Source organism: Vipera ursinii (genome assembly GCF_947247035.1).
Source record: "Vipera ursinii genome assembly, chromosome: 3".
Classification (NCBI taxonomy): Eukaryota; Metazoa; Chordata; class Lepidosauria; order Squamata; family Viperidae; genus Vipera; species Vipera ursinii.
Genome location: NC_139516.1, coordinates 36,518,771 through 36,540,565, shown reverse-complemented (window position 1 = coordinate 36,540,565; position 21,795 = coordinate 36,518,771). Strand labels below are relative to the sequence as shown.

At 35.9% G+C, this 21,795-nt stretch overlaps 1 protein-coding gene across 1 annotated transcript; it reads right to left on the bottom strand.

Moving 5' to 3' along the window:
- Nucleotides 1-6,059: 6,059 nt before the first annotated feature.
- SIKE1 (suppressor of IKBKE 1) lies at nt 6,060-14,312 on the bottom strand. Its single transcript, XM_083359003.1, has 6 exons — nt 14,198-14,312; nt 13,031-13,192; nt 12,822-12,927; nt 12,018-12,160; nt 9,678-9,785; nt 6,060-7,764 (listed from the first exon to the last, which is right to left on the bottom strand). Exons 2-6 carry the CDS (start codon nt 13,187-13,189, stop codon nt 7,648-7,650), a joined length of 633 nt encoding a protein of 210 aa, XP_083215129.1. The 5' UTR covers nt 13,190-13,192; nt 14,198-14,312; the 3' UTR covers nt 6,060-7,647.
- Nucleotides 14,313-21,795: the final 7,483 nt, after the last annotated feature.

The window sequence follows — 21,795 nt, the reverse complement described above, 5'->3', positions numbered from 1 at the left end:
GTTGTGATCTACTTTATCAAATGCCTTACTGAAGTCCAAGTAAATTATATCTACAGCATTCCTCTGGTCCACTAATTTTGTCACTTGGTCAAAGAATGTGATAAGATTTGTCTGGCATGATCTGTTTTTGACAAACCCATGTTGACTTTTAGTGATGACTTTGCATCTAGGTGTTCGCTGATTTGTTGTTTGATTATCTTTTCCAGAATCTTCCCAGGTATTGAGGTCAGGCTGATAGGTCTGTAGTTTCTAGGATCTATTTTTTTCCCTTTTTTGAAGATGGGAACTGCTCTCTTCCAGTCCTCTGGTAGTTCCCCAGTGCTCCAGGATCTTTGAAAAATATAGTTCAGTGGTTCTGAGATCATGTCTGCCAGTTCCTTGAGAACTTTGGGGTGTAATCCATCTGGTCCTGGTGATTTGAACTTGTCTAGGCTGGACAGGTGTTCACTTACCTTTTTTTTCCTATCTTAACTTGCGTTTCTATTCTGTTTTTTATGGCACTGGTTTTGGTAGGTTGGACTGTTTTTTCCCTTTGTGTAAAGACAGATGCAAAAAACAAGTTAAATAGTTCTGCTTTCTCCCTATTGCTTGTCACCTTCTTGCCACTTTCCCCCACTAATGGACCAATCATTTCCTTCACTTTTTTCTTATTTTTTATCGTTTTTTGTTATTTTTGACTTTGGTTGCAAGCCTTAGTTCATTTTGAGCCTTAGCTTTCCTGACTTCATCTTTGCAGGCACGGGCTATTTGCTGATATTCTGACTTAGTTATGTGCCCTTCTTTCCAATTCTTATACTTGTCCTTTTTATCTTTCAATTTATCAGAGAGTTCTTTATGCAGCCATGCTGGTTTCTTTTGAGAGCTGTTATTTTTCTTCTTTGTTGGTATTGTACTAGACTGGGCCTTTATTATCTCACTTTTCAAAATTTCCCAAGCTTCTTGAGTTGTTTTCCTCTTTAGGATTCTCATCCATGGAATTCTTCCCATGGTCTCTCTAAGTTTATTGAAATTAGCTCTTTTAAAGTCCAAGACTCTAGTTTGGCTTTGTTCTATTGCTTGTGCCTCTAGAATGTTGAATTCCAATATTGCATGATCACTTCCCCCCAAGGTTCCTGTGGCTTCAACATTTTCTATCATTTCATCTCTGTTTGTGAGAATTAAATCCAATATGGCTAATTCCCTAGTTCCCTTCTCTACTTTTTGGGAGAGAAAGTTGTCTGCTAGGTTTGTCAGTAATCTGTTTGATTTTTTTTATTACATTTATATCCCGCCCTTCTCTGAAGACTCAGGGCGGCTTACAAGCTTAGCAGTAGCCTTCATTCTATGTATATGCCTGCTTGTTAGGGCTTTCACACACATGCCAAGCGGCATTATTACAAAGTCAGCTTATTGCCCCCAACAATCTGGGTCCTCATTTTACCTACCTTGGAAGGATGGAAGGCTGAGTCAACCTTGAGCCTGGTGGGATGCGAACCTGCACTAATTGCAGGCAGCTGGTGTTACTTAAGGAGGCATCAGCCCACTGCTCCACCAAGGCTCTTGATCTTCCATTTGGTGCAGAGTTTGTCTCCCAGTTTATATCAGGGTAATTAAAGTCCCCCATTACTATTGTGATGTGCTTCTTACATACCTTAGTTAGCTGACTAGCAAAAAGTTCATCTATTTCCTCCGCTTGGTTGGGCGGCCTATAGTATACACCTATGGCAATGTCATTTTTCCCCCTTTTATATTGACCCAAATGTATTCAACTTTACAGTTTTCGTCATTGTGCTCTATTTCTGTAGAGATAAAGTTATTTCTTATATATAGAGCAACTCCACCTCCTCTTTTGTTTAGTCTGTTTCTTTTAAATAGTTTAAATCCCTCTAGCTGTGTGTTCCATTTGTAGGTTTCGTCCCACCATGTTTCCGTAATGGCAACAATATCATATCTGCCCTCATTTACCTGAATTTCTAGTTCACCCTGCTTACTGTTCATACTCTGTGCGTTAGTGTATAGACATTTGAGTCCTTTATGACTGACCCTGTGTTTACTTGCTGCATAACTTGTGTGGTGCCTGGCTTCCCCTATTTTCTTAGATTGCCGGGGACAGTGATGTTCTGTATCAATTAACTCACTGTCCCCATTGTTTAGTTTAAATGTTACTTCATTCTTGGGAAATCTCTGAACATAAAGGCAACAGCTTTAGAACACGTTGGCTACATTCACACAATATGCTAAGGCAAAATGTTTGTTTTTGGCTTAGTGTACCTATAGTGAACCTATATAGTGGTTAAGACATTGGACTTGTGCTGCAGAGACTTGATTAAGCCAGTAACACTGTTATTTTAGGGATAAAATTAGAGACAGCCCCACATGCTGAGACTGAAGAGGAAAAGCAACTAGTCAATGAAAAAAGACTTGTAAAGTGTCAGCTATAAATTATGACAAAGGAAACTTGGTGCCAATGGCTCCATCACAAAAGCAAGTTTAGCACTGAAACTACGTTGCAAGCATGGATTTTTGGTGCCACTGTAGCCTTTTTTCCCCCTTCTCAAGTTTTTTTTAATGAACTAGGCGTCTAGGAGGCATAATGCAAGTATTTTGAAACCTAAGATTCCCACCATCGCCAAATGAATTTTTTAATCTAAATGAAAGTTTTGATCTGGTGTTAGATATCCCATAGTGGTAATTGCTTAAACTCTATTCAGATGATATTCATGATTTCAATTCTGCATGAAATATAAGAGCAAGGAGTCCTTTCCCTTTGCTCAGTTTCTCTGACAGTGTCTGCAACTATCGTGTGAGCGTAGCACAATTGTCGCAACAGGAATTCCAGCTCAAAAAGAAAACCACCATGTCCATACAAAGGTTTTGTCTTGCAAATAATTGTTTTATGTCTGCATTCAATTGTTCATACAGATGTTATCACTTGAAAAGAGTTTCTGTTAAAATATCTGTAAACAGTTCTTAAAATATGGCTTATTTCAGTTCTTAAAATTTATGTACAATTATTTGGTTAAGTGTGGAAAAACAAGTTGCTTAGAAAAAAAATGCAAGCCCCTGTGTTACCTTCCCCTATTATTTGAGCTTTCCCCCCAGCTTAGAAAAGCAGAGTTGTCAATAAACATAAAACCTTGAAACGGGTGTGGGAGAATGGAGTAGATGTCTGTATTGGAAGTTCTTCAGCCATCAGCAGACAGAAAAAATAGCCAAATAAAAGAAGGGATTTTCTTTTTCCTTCAAAGGGAGTGGATGGTCCAGAAGAAAAAGAAATGTAGAAGCACAGCAAAGCGTAACTATGTTGATGTGAACACTATGAGCCAAAAGAGCAAATAAATAAAAATTAAAGACAGTCAAGCACAAAGAGCTGATTTGTGTGATCAAGAACAAAGTAATAATCTGTGATAACAACTGATAAGTTTCACATGAGAAAGATTTATGAACTGAGAAAGGGAAATTGCTATCAGGCTTTTCCTGATAACAGCAGAGTTAAAAGCTTCAATAATTATAATTTGCCAGCAATTCTTATTTAAGATAAGAAAGTGAGGAGTTTCTTCACAGCACTGTGATAGCAAAAAAACAAAAAACCTCATCATGATCCAGAAATGAAATTCCAGTATATTAAATGTTAGCAAAAAGCAGAAAAACTAGTGATTACAGCTTTTGGGATGCAGATGGATTCTCTGGATTTCCTTGAACCTGGTCTGCACTAGGTTCACTACAATATTCAAAATTTTGAAAAGGATTAAGCAGAGCTTGGAAGCATAGAAAAATTTTGCTGCACTATGAAAACTTTAGGGCTCACACTTCACAAGCAACCCAAGAGGCAGCTGTGAAATTTGATTTTGGTGTCTTATCTGCCATTTAGCCCCATATACATTCCCACTTTTCCCAAAATGAAGCAATACCCTCACAGGCATATATTTGACTTGGATGAAGAAGTGGAAAGGACTGTTAAGATTTGATTAAAGAAAAAAAGTAGAGTTAATTTGTGATGGCTTTAAAAAATATTGTTCCATGTTGGCAGAAGTGTGATTATGTAGAGAAATAAATACAGGTAACAAAATAGTTAATATGAAGGATTGTTTTTCTGCCTATGGAGATTCTGAGTCATCCAGATCATAGTTATCCCAAAAATGCCTTTTCACAAGGCAACCGGACTTTCTTATTTTTCTTTCTTTTTAAAATATTTAAACTATAGTTACAGTGCAGGTATAATTTTTCATTCCTAGCTTGTATCTGATAAAGTTCTTCCTGAGCTGTTAAAACGTACAGGCTACTTTTATAAAGTGCTGTTTTTGAGCTTCTGTCCACTTCAGAGTAGTGGCACAGGGCATTTGATGGGATAACAAACTCAGTTCATGGTATACCTTCAAGTTATTCTGGAAGCCCTGATATTCTATGGATCATATTTTAAGAAACACTGATCACATTTTAAGAAACACTTTATATTAGTGTGCTATGCAAATCCAGCTCCACTGGTTAATTTGTTGTTCAGCACATGAAAATGAGAGAAAATGTGGCTAATCAAGTAAACTGTGATGAAGTTATCACCATTATGTACACCGTGAGCTATAGTCAATATCATGTGGGAGATTACTTCTAGACTGACACTAGGGAATAAAAATCCTGAAGTAAATAAAATTAATCAAATCAGAATATTGCATCGTATTTTACTTACAACTCTAATTAACAAAGAGTAACCAAACATGTATATGGCAAACTTAAACTTGAAGAAAGCATCATAACAGTTTGACAGAATACTATATCCAATAATGACTGCTACTGATATAGGGTAGAGTAGTAATGCTCTTGGGCACCATTTTGACCCAAGATACTTCCATCAATACCCAGTGGCTCTCTGGCCTATGAGCCAACATAATTCTAGCACTATAATTTATGGAAATGACAGTGGAAAAACTGGGATGGCAGATAATATAGTGGGAGCTACCTAACATCGAACAAATAATTTTTTTGATTAGCCATCTCTCCATGGTAACTATTTTATAAGTAGGCAATCACCCATTAGAGCCATTTGTTTTTTAAATCCATTCAGAAGTGGTTGTCCTCTTCTTTATCATCAGGCTTCTCTATCCCTATTGCCTCCATCCTATCTAGATTCATTATAATTTTATTTCTCTAGATCAGTCCTAAAGATCAATCCTGTAACTCTGTCCAGAAACAAGATGCAATGAGTAGCCATCCTTTCTACAAGCTTAATAAGATTATCTCCACAAATTCAGAAGTCACTGCTTCTGCTTAATCTTTAGCATTGGCTTTCTATAAATATGGTCTGTTACTGTGGGAAAAGCAGAAAATAAACATGAGTGCATAACTAAACATGCTATATGTTGGGTCTGAGCCATTATGACAATTATAAAATAGGCAACTGCAATGTGAGCCATTAACTGAATTTTCTACTTTCTGAGATACAGTTTTATTCTAGGAGTAGCCTAGTTACTGCAAAGTAATGCTTAGGTGCACGCTTATAAAAATGTAGGCAAACCTGCTTCTTGGGTGGCAGGAAGGATGTGTAGCTGGTTGCTTACAGGATGTGAAGAAAATAATTTGATACATAATATAAGGCAACGATAAATTTATTAGTGGCCATATGAAAGAATAATCTTTCTGCTCTAAGTTATAATATGGCTTGTTTGTTTTTGGCTTGGTAAATAAAAAAGGGTTAAAACACTACATGAATCTAGCAGGCTTTTATACTTGCAAACTGGAATTTACAAGTTGATCACATTATTTGAGGAGTGTTCTATTGGTCCTCAATTCAGAGTCAACATATCATTTTCAGAAATGTGAAGCTACAGCATCTCTTTAATAAATTTAATTTATAATTCTTAATGTCCAAGGATTTGACAAAAAACATTGATCTCAGTCAAATTTAAAATATGTCCAAAAACATCAAAGAGAGAACCTATGGCCCTTTTCGTTGAAAAACTACTGTTTCAATTTCCCAAATTATCAGCCATGATGGCTGGGGCTGTACAACAACATCTAAATGGCCAATAGTTCCTACTCCTCTGCCATAAATAATTCTCTGTACAAAAGTGTCTTAGCGCACAATACTGCCCCAAGACATTTTATTTCAAGAAAATAATGAGCCAATATACATATTTAATAAAATGTGAGGTAAAGAGAATATTTTTAATTTACTGAATAGAATAGGCTGATAGTACAGCACCTCTGTAGATAATTACATTTACATCCTACGTGATAGTTACAAAATAATCCAAAGTTTATAAAAAGACTGGGCAAATTGCAGTTCATTACAAGAGCTTATTGATTCTGAAGATGGCACTGAAGGCATATATTTAAGGCATAACGCTGCAAAGATATTGAGTTTGTTCAGCTGATTGCATTATGCAAATAGGGCCCACATTTTCAGAGTTTATTATCTGCTCAGTCTTTAAAGTAAAATTTTCAATCTGAGAACCTGAAAAAAACCCAAATGAATTTGATCAATTAGCCTATCACTCCTTTCCCCAAAACTTATGGGGCAAGAAGGAAATAGGCAAAATGACATAAATTGACTAGTTATGTTCCTAAAACTTAGTTGAACCAGGAAATGTGCATAGTACGTATAAATTTCATAGATTCTGTTTTACCGTCAGAGAACAGATGCCCAAGAAATTTTAAGAGACATTTCTAATTTGTACACTTTAGAACAATATAAACAAATATTAGGTATATTTATCTTCAATTACCAATCTTTCAAGAAAAATAATTTTTAAAATATTGGCAGGTGCTTGCAAAAAAGTAAATTCATCTTTTACAGGATTAATATGTATGACGTTTGTGCAAATGCCTACACACAAAGTAATCTTTATAAGATATAACAGAGACTTGTTTCCACGCATCTCTCCCTCTTGACATCCATGCACAGGGGCTTAATGTGGCTATAAGAAATTAGAAACAGATTCCTTGATCAAGTAGATATTGACAAAGACAGAAAAATAACTATTGTGGTTATGCCCCTAATGGATTATCATATTCACTGAACATTCTAGGTAGGCAGATATACCAGACTTTGTTATAACCCACAGAGACATCTCCTATGTGAAATAGTCATAGGCATGGGGACTCAACACTTTGGCATTGTATGTTACTTTCTGTATTTGTTTATTTATTTTATTTATTAAATTTCTGTGCTGCCCATCTCCCCTACAAGGTGATTCGGGTGGCTTGGTTGATATTAAAAAATAGGTAATATGACAGTATATTTTTAAATGATACAATAAATGCAGCACCAAAAACAATGCTAGAAGCAGAAATTCTAGCATTAAAGTAGGAGTGCCTAAGCTTTGTACAACAGTGTATCCTAAACATAGTTAAGAACTGAATTCCAATGCAATTTAAGGCATGCTAAAATACTTCGTTATTTGCTCACACTAGAAAAGTTAAGATGATCCTTGCTCTATCCAATTGAGATTTCTAAAATCATGGGTAACCTAAAGAAAACATTTATTTCACTCTTCTTTAAGCAAAACAAATATTAATCAAAGAAGGGGCCATTACAATATCCCTAACCTAAGCACAGAACTTACAATATAGTAACAGGCTTGGAATGGTTTCCAAGAGAAGACTAAAGGGAATTAAAGGAAAGTTCAGAAAGAAGCATACTCATTCCTGCAATAGAGTTTCCAATGCCCAGGATCAACTGTTCCAGGACTGAGGTTTTGTAACTTGAGATGCAACATCAGGTAATTCTTGCCTCACTTCAACAGGCTCTCTACTGATTGATAATAATTTTCGCAATTCTTTATTTTCAAGCTGAAAATTAAAATAATAATGTGTGATGTTAGTGACAAGAAATAATATAATCAGTGCCATAAAAATGTAATTTTGGGGACATCCATAATTACTTCCCATATATCACTCCTATCATCTTTCCATCCTGCTTTTTAAAAGATTTATCATCAGATAAATGTCCAACACCACCTATAAGCGCCATGGAAAGCAGACACATTGCTGGCTTTTCTTAGCTAGCAAGACAACTTTGTGAGGGGAATTTTACTGTTGGATGCTGGATCCAAGTCAATGTAATCTTTCTGGAACAAAGGATTGTTGAGCTCATCCTTGGGATTCCATAGCTGCTCTTCATGAGTAAAGCACCGAAACTGTCATTTTTTGTGATTGGCTTCTGAGTGAAGTAGCTGAGAGTCAAGATTTACATCAAACTCACTCACAAAGCAATCATTATGGACATTAAGCTGGAGCGAGCCTTATATCTTAAATCACTTTTTTTGGGTTTTAAAAAATTCATTGCATATTGTAGAGATTAAGATTCCTCAGACTGGAAAAGTTTTTCATTAGATGATAACTGTAAGTTTAATTTTAAAAGTTTTATATACGTGCTTGGTACATGGATTTTGGAAAATTAATAATGGATTAAGGGGTCAAAGGAATTTGGAACAATAGCTTAGATTTATTTAGAAGATACATTCTCGTAGGAAAATGAAATTGTTTTCATATTTTTATGACAAGGAAATTGTGAAAGCTAGATCCCAGAGCCAGAGGAGAAAGAAAATGGAGCAAAAATCCTTATTGCAAAATTTTGAATACCTTTCAGTTAAACTTTTGGACAGAATGGATCAGATGCTTGATAAAATTGACAGATCATATCCTAATGAAGTTGTAAAACAAGAACAAGCTGCAGTGGATGTTTATGAAATTAATTTGGAGGGGGATTTGAATGTAATACAAATGAATCTGATGGAGACTTAGAGATGAACAAACATTAGGAAACTGACTTGGATAATTTTTTTCTTCTGTATATACAAAAGAGCTCTGCTAAGATTCGAAAGCACTTTTAAGAAATGGCAAATTAAAGAATACATTTTATTTATGGATGTAAGAAAAACCTATTAAAATTCTAAAGAATGTTTGCTTTGAAACACAGATGAGTAGCAAATTCCCTCTGGAATTCTTTTTGGAGGGGTCAAATAATATTTTTTAAAAACAGGGAAGCTTTATAAGTTTGTCTTCTTTGTTCAAGGTTAAAAGAAGAAAATGTCTATATCTGATTTCCCTTACTGGTTTTTGTTGACAAAGATTGACGGAGTATTTACAATTGGTTCTTATATAGGAGATGAACTATGAGGAGATAAGAGATTGTTTTATTTAAAGACAGTGATAAGCTATTAACATTGTTTTTACCCACTGGGATGAAGGGAAAAGTTTTTTTTTTCCTGGATTATTTAATTATTTAATACAGCTTAAAAGTCATTATTTAAAATGTTCCATGATTCCAGCTTTTTGAATTATTACTTTGCTTTCAAAGCTATCCAAAGCACCTGAAAGTAGGATGAGAAGTAATGGATGGAATCTAATCCAGGAGAGAATCAATCCAGAACTAAGGAGAAATTTCCTGACATTTAGAACAATTAATCAGTGGAATGACTTGCCTCCAGAGGTTGTGAAAGCTCGAACACTCTTTAAGAAGAGAATGGCCAATCATTTGTCTGAAATGTTATAGTTTTCTGCTTGAGCAGGGGGTCAGACTAGAAGATCTCCAAGGTCCTTTCCAACTCTTGTTATTCATTCTCTACAACTATGAAGCTACTTCAGTCTGGTGCATGTAATAGCCCTTAATAGAGAACAATCAATGCTCCTTTGGATGCTGAAAAATCACAAATACCTTCCTTTTTCAACAATCCCACACTTCACAGTAGTTCAGCACTTACCTCTAACTGTGCTAGCTTTTCTTGTATTTTATAATACTGGTCACTGTCAACATTAACTGCTTTTCTCATAACCTCTCCCATTTCACAGATCATGTCAATCTCAATCTCCTGCAGATAGATTTGAAAACAAAATTATTCTCAATTAAAACACAGAAACAAATATTCATCATGAACACAAATTAAAAATTCTATTGTGAAGAAAGAGAAAAATAATGCTAGGTTGTAGGAATCGTCTTAATTAAATTCATGTTTGTCAACAAGGGGGAAACGGATGATATTGTAACTAGGCTTCAATAAACCTTTTCACTAGACTGAGTTGTTGAAATCTTTCAGATTATAAAAATACCCTTAAATTGATGCAATTTATTAGAGAAAGTAAAATGAATGCCGCAGACAAGCAGTATACTCTAAACCAGGGCTTTTCAACCTTTTCACCTATTGTGCCACTTTTAGGGTATGGCAACATCCGAGTACCACCAGTTGCCTAGCAAGGTGTCAAAAACTTGATGACCAAAAAAAAGGTAAAAAAGTGATAAAATATAGGTAGTCCTCAACTTACAACAGTTTGCTTAGTGACTGTTCGAAGTTACAATGGCACTGAAAAAAGCATCCCCCAAGCCACAGCCAAGCAAGACACCTGCCTGCCCGACGGCGCTCTTCCTCCTGTCCAAGGTTTTCATTGTTGTGAGCATTTCTGTTGAGGACTGGCAGCAGGGGTGGGGTGGGGGGGTGTTTAGTTTTTATTCCCCGGGTCTGCTGGGTGGTTGCAGCAGGTTTGGTCACTTCACATGACCCTGGGACACTGTGACTGTCATAAATATGAATCAGTTGCCAAGCATCTGAATATAAATCACAAGCCCCTGGAGATGCTGCAACATTCCAGCTGATCAGTGCTTCTTCTGGGCTCAGAAGCACTAGGATCAGCGCCGAGCTCCAGCTGGAGTTTGGTGCTGATCCTGGCGCTTTTGCTGAGCCCTGACAGTCCCGAAGAAGCACTGATCCTGGTGCCTCCGCTGAACCCTTACAGCCCTGCAGCTCCAGCCGTCTCTCCCTTAGGCTTGTGTGGTGCTGCCACCGGTTCAGCTCATTCCCCTCCCCCACTACCACTTTTATAGGATAGTCGCGTACCACCTGCCAGGTGCCAATGAACCACAAATGGTACCCATACCACTGGTTGAAAAGCCTTGCTCTAAACAATAATCAGTCCAATATAAGGTTGGAAAAAAGTATCTGTAATCAGAAAAGTCCACCGAAGTCAAGAAAATTTTTAATGAATGACTCTGGTGAACTCTAAAGGGCTAATTTTAAGTAATCCATTTCTATTACATTTTATTTACAGTATATTTTACATTTTTAATATGCAGCACCATGACAGATTTGTGTCTTGGAACTACAGCAATTAAATAGGAACCAACTATTGCCATCATACTCTTTCTAAATAATCCCGTCATTCTGCAATTCTGTTAAAATATATTTTAATTTTCTGGAAAACAGCTTTAAGACAGGCCCTATTATTATTATGTTGTAAGAAACATATCATTTTGCCCTGAAATATTTCTAATAGGTGCTTTGCTTATAAAGAATGTGGTCATGATCCAGTCTCGTTATTCAGTACCAACATACTCCATTTCCACTTAAGAGCTCAAGAGACCTATTTCTTCTTCACTGCAGTATCCACACATATTGCACAACCATTATTTTTTTTGCAATGCATGCATGCATATTTGTATCCTCTTATAGCAAGGACATTTGGTTCAGGATATAGGACTGCAAGTAATATGATACTCCAATTATTAATACTGCACTGACTATGTAACCATACATAAAGAACATTTATATTCTACAACCTAGTCTTGTTACCTCTCTTTAGCTCCATGACTGTTATTGTATACACCAGTTTAGGAGCAAACTGGAAAACAGGAAGGCTCTGGATCCAGCAGACGGGCACCCTCTCTTGTACATCTATTTTGCTTTCATGTTTTCCGTAAGAAAATTCAAATATCCTGTGGTATATGGAATGCTGAGGAGTCATAGGTTTATAGCCACTTACTTTGAGGCAGGAATGTAATGAAATTTGGTAGTTTTTGTGGTATAAAAATAATTAACCATCCATGGTATTTACAGTTATTTGCTTTATAATAATGGCTCAGCTGCAATGTTTTCTCCTAGAAAGAAAAGGCACTTCCGAGATATTTCAGACCGTCATAAATATGAATCAGTTGCCAAGCATCTGAATATAAATCACAAGACTCTTGAGGAAAAAGTGAGAGTCAGAAGCAGACACTATAGGAACAGAGCACACATCCAAGCAACTCTACTAAATCTATTGTAATTTCTTACCGCAGACTGAGTCTGATGTACTTGCAAAACTGATTGGGCATCCACATCTTTTCTTTTCATCATGAGCTGCAGCATATGTTTTCTGTATTTGCTCATAATAAGTTCCAGTGCATCTTGATGCTCTTCCAAAGAGATCCAGAGCTCTGAAAAAAGTGTAATTCCATGGTGTAACTATATTTGTAGTATACACATTGGTTCCTACTATTTGTTTGGTTACACTTCCATTTCAAATTCTTTCCCTGATGAGAGAGCATGGAAAGCAACTAGTCTTCTTTGATCAATGCACACTCTGGATCAGTATTTTATAATCAGGCAAATTTAGTTTATAGTCTAATCCTATGCATTTATTTGGGGACAAATTTCTGTTTTTCACTGAAACGTATTATGTAAATGTGTGGCAGGCTGTCATTTATATAGCACAAGTTACGGTAATCAGTACGGTTACAATCTATTTTTCAAATAAGATGCAGATTGAATATAACTTGAATAAAATTTGGGAGGTTTTTTGTTTTGGCATCCTTATACAACCAGCATATAATACCACGAAGAACACCAATAACAAAATGATTTTAAGCCAATATTTTTGCATGGTTTGTTGTATAAATAAGAAATAACAAACTGAAATATGGCTCGAATTATACCCATTTTATCAAAGGTATTTATCCCAGATCTCACATGATACTTCCACTCTCAGAACATTCCTAAGATATTCTAAATTAAGCTCTGAAGTAAAACCCTTAATTAAATCATTACTTCTATAAAAATCATTCTAGCTCACAATTACTTCATTAGGATAATGCTCACCTCTATTTTCCTGTTGCAGATCTCTGATCTGAGTGTTTTCCTGAGATAAGAGAATGTGAGGTTTATATTTAGAGAGATCCTTTAGCTCAGCTGCATCTTCTTGATACTTGTAAAAGAAAAATGTTTTCTATGAGAACTTGTATACACAACAGCATCCATTAACCTGCACTGCCAATCAATTTGTGCCATTAACAAATGTGCACTCTCACCTTGTTTGAAAGAGTTGTACCAGCTTCTTTCATGGCTACTACTTTCTTATGCAACATAGTGGACTGATCAATGAGAGACTCAGCAGCATTATCATGATCTTTCAGCCTGTCCAGCAATGTCTTTGCATCTGTCAAGATCTTTTCTATTGTGCAGGCCATTTTCTGAGAAGACAGGAGAGAGAGAGAGAGAGAGAGAGAGAGAGAGAGAGAGAGAGAGAGAGGAGATTCCAAGCTGTTGTTGTTGTTAGTTGCGAAGTCGTGTCTGACCCACCGCGACCCTATGGACAACGTTCCTCCAGGCTTTCCTGTCCTCTACCATCTTCTGGAGTCTATTTAAGCTCACGCCTACTGCTTCAGTAACTCCATCCAGCCACCTCATTCTCTGTCGTCCCCTTCTTCTCTTGCCCTCAATCTTTCCCAGCATTAGGCTCTTCTCCAGTGAGTCCTTCCTTCTCATTAGGTGGCCAAAGTATTTGAGTTTTAGCTTCAGGATCTGGCCTTCTAAAGAGCAGTCAGGGTTGATCTCCTCTAGGACTGACCGGTTTGATCGCCTTGCAGTCCAAGGGACTCGCAGGAGTCTTCTCCAGCACCACAGTTCAAAGGCCTCAATTCTTTGGCGCTCAGCCTTTCCATACATTGCAACTGGGAAGACCATAGCCTTGACTATACGCACTTTTGTTGACAGGGTGATGACTTTTTAGTGTGCTGTCTAGATTTTAATTTCTTTAAAATCTTTTAATTTCTTGACTACAGTCCCCATCTGCAGTGATCTTGGAGCCCAGGAAAATAAAATCTGTCACTACCTCCATTTCTTCCCCATCTATTTGCCAGGAATTGAGAGGGCCGGATGCCATGATCTTGGTTTTCTTAATGTTTAGTTTCAACCAAGCTGACAGGATGCTATTTGGTGAGGGGAGGATTAAGAAATGAACAAATAACTTACACGCATTTGCTAAGAGATCTAAGCTTACATCAGGTTGTAGAACAACCCTGAATAAGAAAGTGGGAAGATCGCGCCACTGTTGCCCCAATTCAAGGCTTTAGGCTCAGGTATTAGTTACAACTCAGAACAACAGCACTTTCTATCTTTGGCCTGTACGACTCTAAGAGCGGAGGGGGAGAGACGAAGGAAAGGGAATAATGAGAAGGCTGTTCCCGACCGCTCACCTGGAAATAACGAGGCACCGCGTTAAACCCCCTTCCCCGCGATGTCCTCTCTCTTCCGGGCACACACCTGTGTGTCAGCCCAGAGCACCCGCTTGGCCACCCAATGCCGTATCTTAGCTGAAGGAAAGAGGCATGGGTAAGAGAACCGCTAGAGGGCGCGGAGGTCACGGGCTAGTCTCTGAACCGTCGTCGTTTCCGGTGTAACGTTGGGTTTCTGAAACGAAGGACGTCACGGTTCTCCAAAGGCACTTCCGCTCCCCAGTGATCCGGGTGAAGGGAAGGCGAAAAGGAGATACGAGCGTGGCATTATAATGTATACGCGCAGGCTGGGGATTCATCTGGCGTAGCCTGCGTTTATTAGTAGCGATGGGGGAGGTTAGTGTCTGTACAGTAATACAATATCTCCAAAGTCATTGAAAAGCCCCCAAAGTAGCAGCCCCGGACGGATGTCTAAAGCGGACAAGCAATTGAGCCCGAGTAGAAGCAGATATAATGGTTCTGATGTGCACTTGGCAGCCTAATGAAGAGCAGAGTTAAAGTAACTCTTTAACTTTGATTAAAACTGCTGGCTAAACCGAAATGTTCTCTTGGTATATATATGAACACAGAGGAAGTGGTTTTCAATGAATTATACTTCCAGGTAAATAGATAACAGAAATATCGTTGTGCTTGAGAAGCTTTAAATTTATATGACAAATTTGTCTGCAATATTCTTTGGGATGTAAGCTGTTGTATTTTACTGTCTTTATCCCAAGTATGTAGTAAGACAAAATATTAAATTGAATCTCATTTCAGATAACTTTATTAATTAAATCTATGAATCACCAGAATCCCAAAGGATTATCAGTGGCTTATGAGATAAAGTACACAATTAACAGGATACAATAAAAGTGCAATAAATAAAACTGAAAACCATTAAAAAGAATAACATTAAATAAAACCAATGATAATCCATTCAAATTTGAATCGCAGCCCAAATGTTATTCAGAAGAGCTTGGTTCAAGTTGTTTTCAAAAGGCAGTCAATTCCACCCAACTGATATGCTAGTCTAAAGTTTAGTGCCACCACCGCAAAAGAAAGCCATATGAACCTTAGCCTACTTCACTGCCCTTATGTGGGAGACAACTAGTAGTTTTTCCTAGGTAAGCTGAATTAGTTGGGCCAATTCCAGTGGGAGAATCTAGCCCTACAGATATGGTGCCAAGCTATGTAGGGCTTTATAAATTAGCACTAGCACTTTAAATAGCATCCAGAAGCTACTAGCAACCATTGTGGAGCTTACATATAAGCCATAGGTAAATAAAGGTATTTGTCTGGCTGATACTAAGTATAAACCAATTGCAGCCTCCAAGTGATTGAAGGCAGCTTCAGGTAGAATGTGTTACAGTAATCTAAATCGGTGGTAATGAAAGCATGTGTTAGTTGTAGTTTAAGGTACAATGACACACTTGCTATAGAAATTAAGACACTCCAATTGTCTAGGCAATATAGGAACCTCTAATTCTTTCTTCCACTCATTTTTTAACTTTTGCATATCAAGTTGATTTACTGATAAGAAATGTATAATAGGTTTTTTTAGTTTTAAAAGATTTACCCAGTTATTCTCATATCACAGGTGTCTCAAAAGCTGAAAATGCTGCTGATAACACACAAAGTTAACCTATGTTGTAGCGATAAATATTGTCACTGAGTTACATCTGATAGTTGTATCTTGGCATGGTGTATGTTAAAAATTCATCATCATCATCATCATCTTCAGTTGGTCCAAAGTCAATATTGCTGCTTTCATTCAATTTTTTCTTCACATTATTTTCCCCAATTTTTGATCTTGGATTTCCCCATAAAGTCTAACATGGGAATAAGAATCAAATCTGGTTTTATTAGACATTACACTCAATAGCTTTATAATTGATATATTGTTTGGAGAGATACTAGAGTTATATTATATTTAGATCCTAATATCCATTCAATCAAAAGTGCTATATATATATATCCCAAAATTGCCCAAATCAGAAAATTAACACCAATTGTTGGCTTCCAGTATTTAATACTTGATAATATGTAAGCTTGATAATATAGCTCCAGAGTCGAAAAACCATATTTTAAGTTACAAAATATCTGATAAATCCTATCTAAGAATTAAATGTTGTTTCAGGATAATGGCCCAGAATATACACTTCCAATAAAAGAGATCCAGAAATCCAAATCAATTTCATATTCTATTAAAACCAGATGGTATTGGTGGTAATGAAATAAAAAAATACCAAGAAATTGAATTTTGATGTCCTTTCTAAGCAATAAATCTTAATAACCAAATGTAACCTACGGTACCATCATATATTTAAAATACAAACAAAAATATAAAATTTCTGTCAACTAAGTATCAGAGTAATAGTATATATAGATATAATAATAAAAGTTATAACACCTTAAAACCAAGTAAAGAAGGAAGGAGAATCCCACAGTTTGGGTGCTGTTCCAAAAAGCACTTGTTCCATGCTTTAGCAATCTTGTGTGTCTTGGTGGCTGGCCAGTTAGAAGTCAAATTGAATAAAAAGACAGACTGACAGCATGCATGGACACACACAAACACATTCACTCTAATACAAAATGTTTTTAGAGTGATTTGGTCTGGAATGTTCAGTCCCCCACCCCTCAACCTGAATAAACAGGTTCATTATGGAATTGAAGACCGCAAGAAGTTTGTTGATTATTAGAATAAATATATACTCCTGAGCTACTAGCTTTATGTTTGTGTCCTTGTACTTTCTCATGCTGTGTTGATTTGTTTTCCTCCTGTAACATTAAAAGCTGTGAAGTGCATAAATTATGAAAACTTTGTATATTCATTTGTTGAGTAAAATCAACTAAACGTTTCTGAATAAATGTATACAAGACTGTAAACATACTATAGAAAAACTCTAGTGTAATGTCTTGGTGTCTTGCTTGAATTACATATGCTGTAAATGCTAAGCATATATATTCCTGTTGGGAAATATCATCAAAGAGTCATTTCAAGGGAAAATGTCTGCCTTAAAGCTAGTCTCAATGTCTGTATAATAGCAAATGATTTAACAAGGTGCTAAACAATTTGCCCGGATTAAAGTAAACCATTTTGCTTGCCTATTTTCCATCAAGACTCGGATCATATATTAAATTATTACATGCTTAACCATGGTTTATAAAATAAAAACAATTAGTTTGTTTAGAATACTAAATCATAAACAACAGTTTTCAAACCACTAGAGTTCAATTCACCCAGTACACATTAGGTCAAAAACTAAACAAGTCTTATTATGATACAGCATCATGTATGAACCTGACTAAAATCTACCCAGATATTAAATTATCCTAAAGTACAAGGGTTACAGACCACAATTGTCCAGATATTGCTATGCATATTTATTTGATAATTTTATTAATCACTGAGGCTTACACTTTAGTAAATTGACATATACTAAATCTATTAAGTCAGCCAGTAACCAGGTCAATCTCATTGCATTATGATATGGTTTGTTGAATAAGGTAACAGTTTTTGGCTTAAACAATACACTAAGCCATACACCATTGTTTATAATCTACAATAGCTAGGTTTCACATAATTCTAAATTAAAACCAAGCAAACTACTGAGATTTTAGCAGCTGGAGTGTAAGCAATTAAAAGAATCTGCCCAATACAAATTTGCAAGATTGTACTATGTACCTCATCTCTAATAGGGTCTTCTTTCTCCACCACAATTTATATTAGAGTGGCCTGTTCATGGAAGGAATGAGTTTGATGATGTAAGGAATGCTGTTTTTAAACCATTACGATGCCAAGAAACAAAAATTTGGCAAATTAAACATTTCTGTAAACAAAGATTTATAAACAGATCCCACTGCTCTATGTTCTCATTTGCTGTTGTATCTGAGGAGTTGATATGGCAAGTATTTTGCAAAAAAAGATGGCCTGAAATCTCTTCATTGCTTTGACTGTAAAAGCTTGTGTAGAATTGTTCAGGTTTCTTTAATAACTTGGGGACAAAAATTTTCTAAATAATCAAATGTTTCTCAGACAATAATGAGGGAGCATTTCTTTTCCATTAAATATAAAAGCATTGCTTTGTTAGCTTGAAAATATGAATAAAAATATTTCCCATTTTGATTACAGCTCATAATTTCTTTGCTGAGTCCTCTGTGACTTAGTGTAGGAACTCTTTTGACCTGGCTCTGTATTTAAATGCAAGTGTGCATCATGGATTGAAGAACAATCACAGAAGTATGTGACAGAAACTGAAACAGTCATCTTTACTCAAAAGACAAAATACATAAACTATGGTCTATGTTCTTATTTTATATAACTTAAACATGGTTTACTCAACCCAGTTTTCTGGGTCCCTGTGAACACTAAGGACTAGGTTCACACAAATAGCCAACTTATGACACTAATGGCTAGGTTCACATTATGCTAGAATAAAAGGTGATTAGTTTTTTGGCTCAGTATGTCAGGTTAGCACAGCTAAAGAACTACCCCATTAGAATTTTTAATTTTATTTGTCTTCTTCACAGAAAAGCGTCATCTGAAACAGTTCAAGTTTCTATATATGCTAAACAACAATTATTTGGGATTACACAGAGTATTTAGCCCAAACCACATTGTAGATTAATATATTGTATGACTTTTGTCACTGAGAGACACTTCACAGTAAGTTTCATAACTGAACAGGGATTTCGGTGCAAACTGAAGACTCAGCTAATTCAACCAGCATTATGAATCTTTGGTTCTGCAATTTTTGAAGAAAAGCAGTAGTCAGTGTGGCCAATGGGAGCAATAGGAACATCTCTAAATGCCTGATTACACACCTGATCTAATCATTACAGCATGTGTGTACTGTTTACAAAACTGACCTACATTTGTTCATGCTCTAACTTGTGCCATTTCAAATGTTTTCAGAAACCTAATAATAAAAACCACTGAGCCTCTTATAGAGAAGCAGTGGGAGATAGAAATGGATTTCATTCAAATGAACTTTTATGAAAGACTTTGCTTTAGTCTTTCACAAAATCCTATCAAGTTCTTGCAGAACTCTAGGGATCCATGGAATATAATTTAAAACAGCCGTCCTAACTCTCAGCATTAGTTGAATTGTACCTGATTCACTGTTCTTATGGTAGGTACTGTATATAGCTGGATTGGTGTATTTACATGGCATGTCGGATCTTATCCTTGACCTGATAGGCCCTGGTTATCTATTTAAATACCATCTGGAATAGTGTTTAATGAATTCCAGGCTGAGATTTGTCAATATGTCTTCTTATCTAATATTCTTATTTGTTCCTTTTCATAGCAGACCTTTCTATTCCATTTAAAACACATTCATTCCAGACATTCTGTAACATGGACTGGAAACTTTGTTACTTATTTGCTAAGAGAAGATACTGTTACAGATTTGATGTCCTTGAAGCTTAATCTGACTTTGATCACTGACTGCTTTTTTCTTTATTTGTAATTACTCAAAACTATTTGTCTTTTAAAATAGTATGACTAAACCTTGAATCAAAAATTGCTCCAGCTTTAGACTACAGGGGTTTCATTCAAGCTGATTTTTAACAAAATTTTGTAGAATTTGATAGCCTACCATCCTTAAAAGAGTACAGAAAGTTATTTATTCATCACATTTCTACATCTGCCATCTCACCTAAGTGAATCAATTAGAAATTTAAATTATTCATGACTAATCTCAATCCCCAAGTCCCACTGATTTCAAATGGTCTGTTCTAAGACTGGATAAAACATGGGTTATTAAAACATAAATCATTGAATAAGCTACAGTTAGATTATTTGTACAACAATGTAAGTCAGCACCAAATCCATTTGGTTTAGCAAAATATGTGAAGTTAATAAATTACAGGTAATTTTCAGTTGATAATGGTAATTGAAACCAGAATATATATATATATATATATATATATATATATATATATATATATATATATGTATGTATGTATGTATGTATGTATGTATGTATGTAGATGTAGATGTATAGATGATGTATAGATGATGTATAGATGATGTATAGATGATGTATAGATGTATATATGTATATGTTAAATGTTTGTTAAGCATTCAGAATACACTTGCTTAGTCCCAGAGACGGGACAAATCTTATTTCCTGTTTCAGCCTAGCCCAAGGCCATCTACAGGCAGTAGCCACAGCAGTGGCAGCTCATATTTGTATAAAAAATTTTTTTTAGCAAGCCAAAAAATTTTTTACACACACACTCAGTCATACATACATATATATGAACCAGAATACGTGTGTGTGTGTGTGTGTGTGTGTGTGTGTGTGTATTTTATATATATATATATGTGTGTGTGTGTGTGTGTATTGGCGTATTTGGGTCTTTTCCCATGTAGGATTGAGGGTGTCTTGTTGATGTTTTGACGAGGTCCCACTTGTCATCTTCAGGCTGGTGTCGGTTTCTTGCTTGTGCAAAACCGAAGATTTTATAATACACACACACACACACACACACACACACACACACACACACACAAATACACACATGCAAATACACACACACACACACATACAAATACACACACAAACACACACACACACATATATATAAAACTAACACAAACCAAGAGAGAATAAACGAGAGAAACAAAGTACAGAAATAAAAAGAAATAGAAAGAAGCTTCAAATTCCCTTTGCAGCAAATGTAAGTATGATTACCAAATTATCTCTTACACAGTAAAAAAACTCTCTTTTTTTTAAATCCTGAAAAGCACAAGTTATAAGAGCAAGTTTTCTGTTTCATGCAAAAAGTCTGCAAGGGGTTTCCAGTCAGCCATTAGATGTAGATGCTGCCTCTTCTCTAATCAAGGAAATCAATTGAGCCATCTCTGCAAGTTCCATCATTTTGAGCAACCATTTTCTATTGTAGGTAGTGTCAGCTGAGACCAGAATTTCTGTCACTAAGTGATGCCATTGTAAATTATGATGTCATGTGATCCCATCACTTAGCAACAGCAATCCCAGCAGTCCCTGTTGCTATTGTCAAGCAATTACTATGGGCTATTAAAGAGCTTTTTCTGTTTTTTGCTTATTGTACCCTTGGTGTAAACCAGAGGGAATGTAGAAAATTGACTTCTCCAAGTTTTTTCTGTTTAAATCCAAGAAGCAAATAGTTTGAAAGGAGAAAATATTTTCAAAATAGCATGGGGTCATTGTTGGGAAGAATCAGTTATAGTTGTTGATATTTTGATGTTTCAGTTGTAGCCATACTATGTTACAATTGAAAAAGCAGACAAATGTGGTTTATTTATACAATATAAAAAATTACTAAGCAGTATAACATTCAACTTTAAAAATATGTTGTAAAATTGATGTATATTCTTTTCATGCTTCAGACACAGCACCTTATGTACATACATCCATACATTTCCTGGCACTTTTGAAGAAATCTTTGCATATAGAAATCATAGTATATATCCAGAAATTTGCCTTTGTCGAACTAACCCATACCCATGAGCCAGTTTAAACATATTACTACTTATGAGGCAAAAATAAGTATTTTATGCATACTGCTTTCTTCTGTCTTTTGCTTATCAT

Coding starts and splice junctions, on each gene's coding strand:
- SIKE1 (XM_083359003.1), bottom strand. CDS start 13,189: ATGGCCTGCACAATAGAAAAGATCTTGACAGATGCAAAGACATTGCTG. Junction 12,928..13,030: donor GTACAACTCTTTCAAACAAG/GTGAGAGTGCAC, acceptor TTCTTTTACAAG/TATCAAGAAGATGCAGCTGA. Junction 12,161..12,821: donor TCTGCAACAGGAAAATAGAG/GTGAGCATTATC, acceptor CACTTTTTTCAG/AGCTCTGGATCTCTTTGGAA.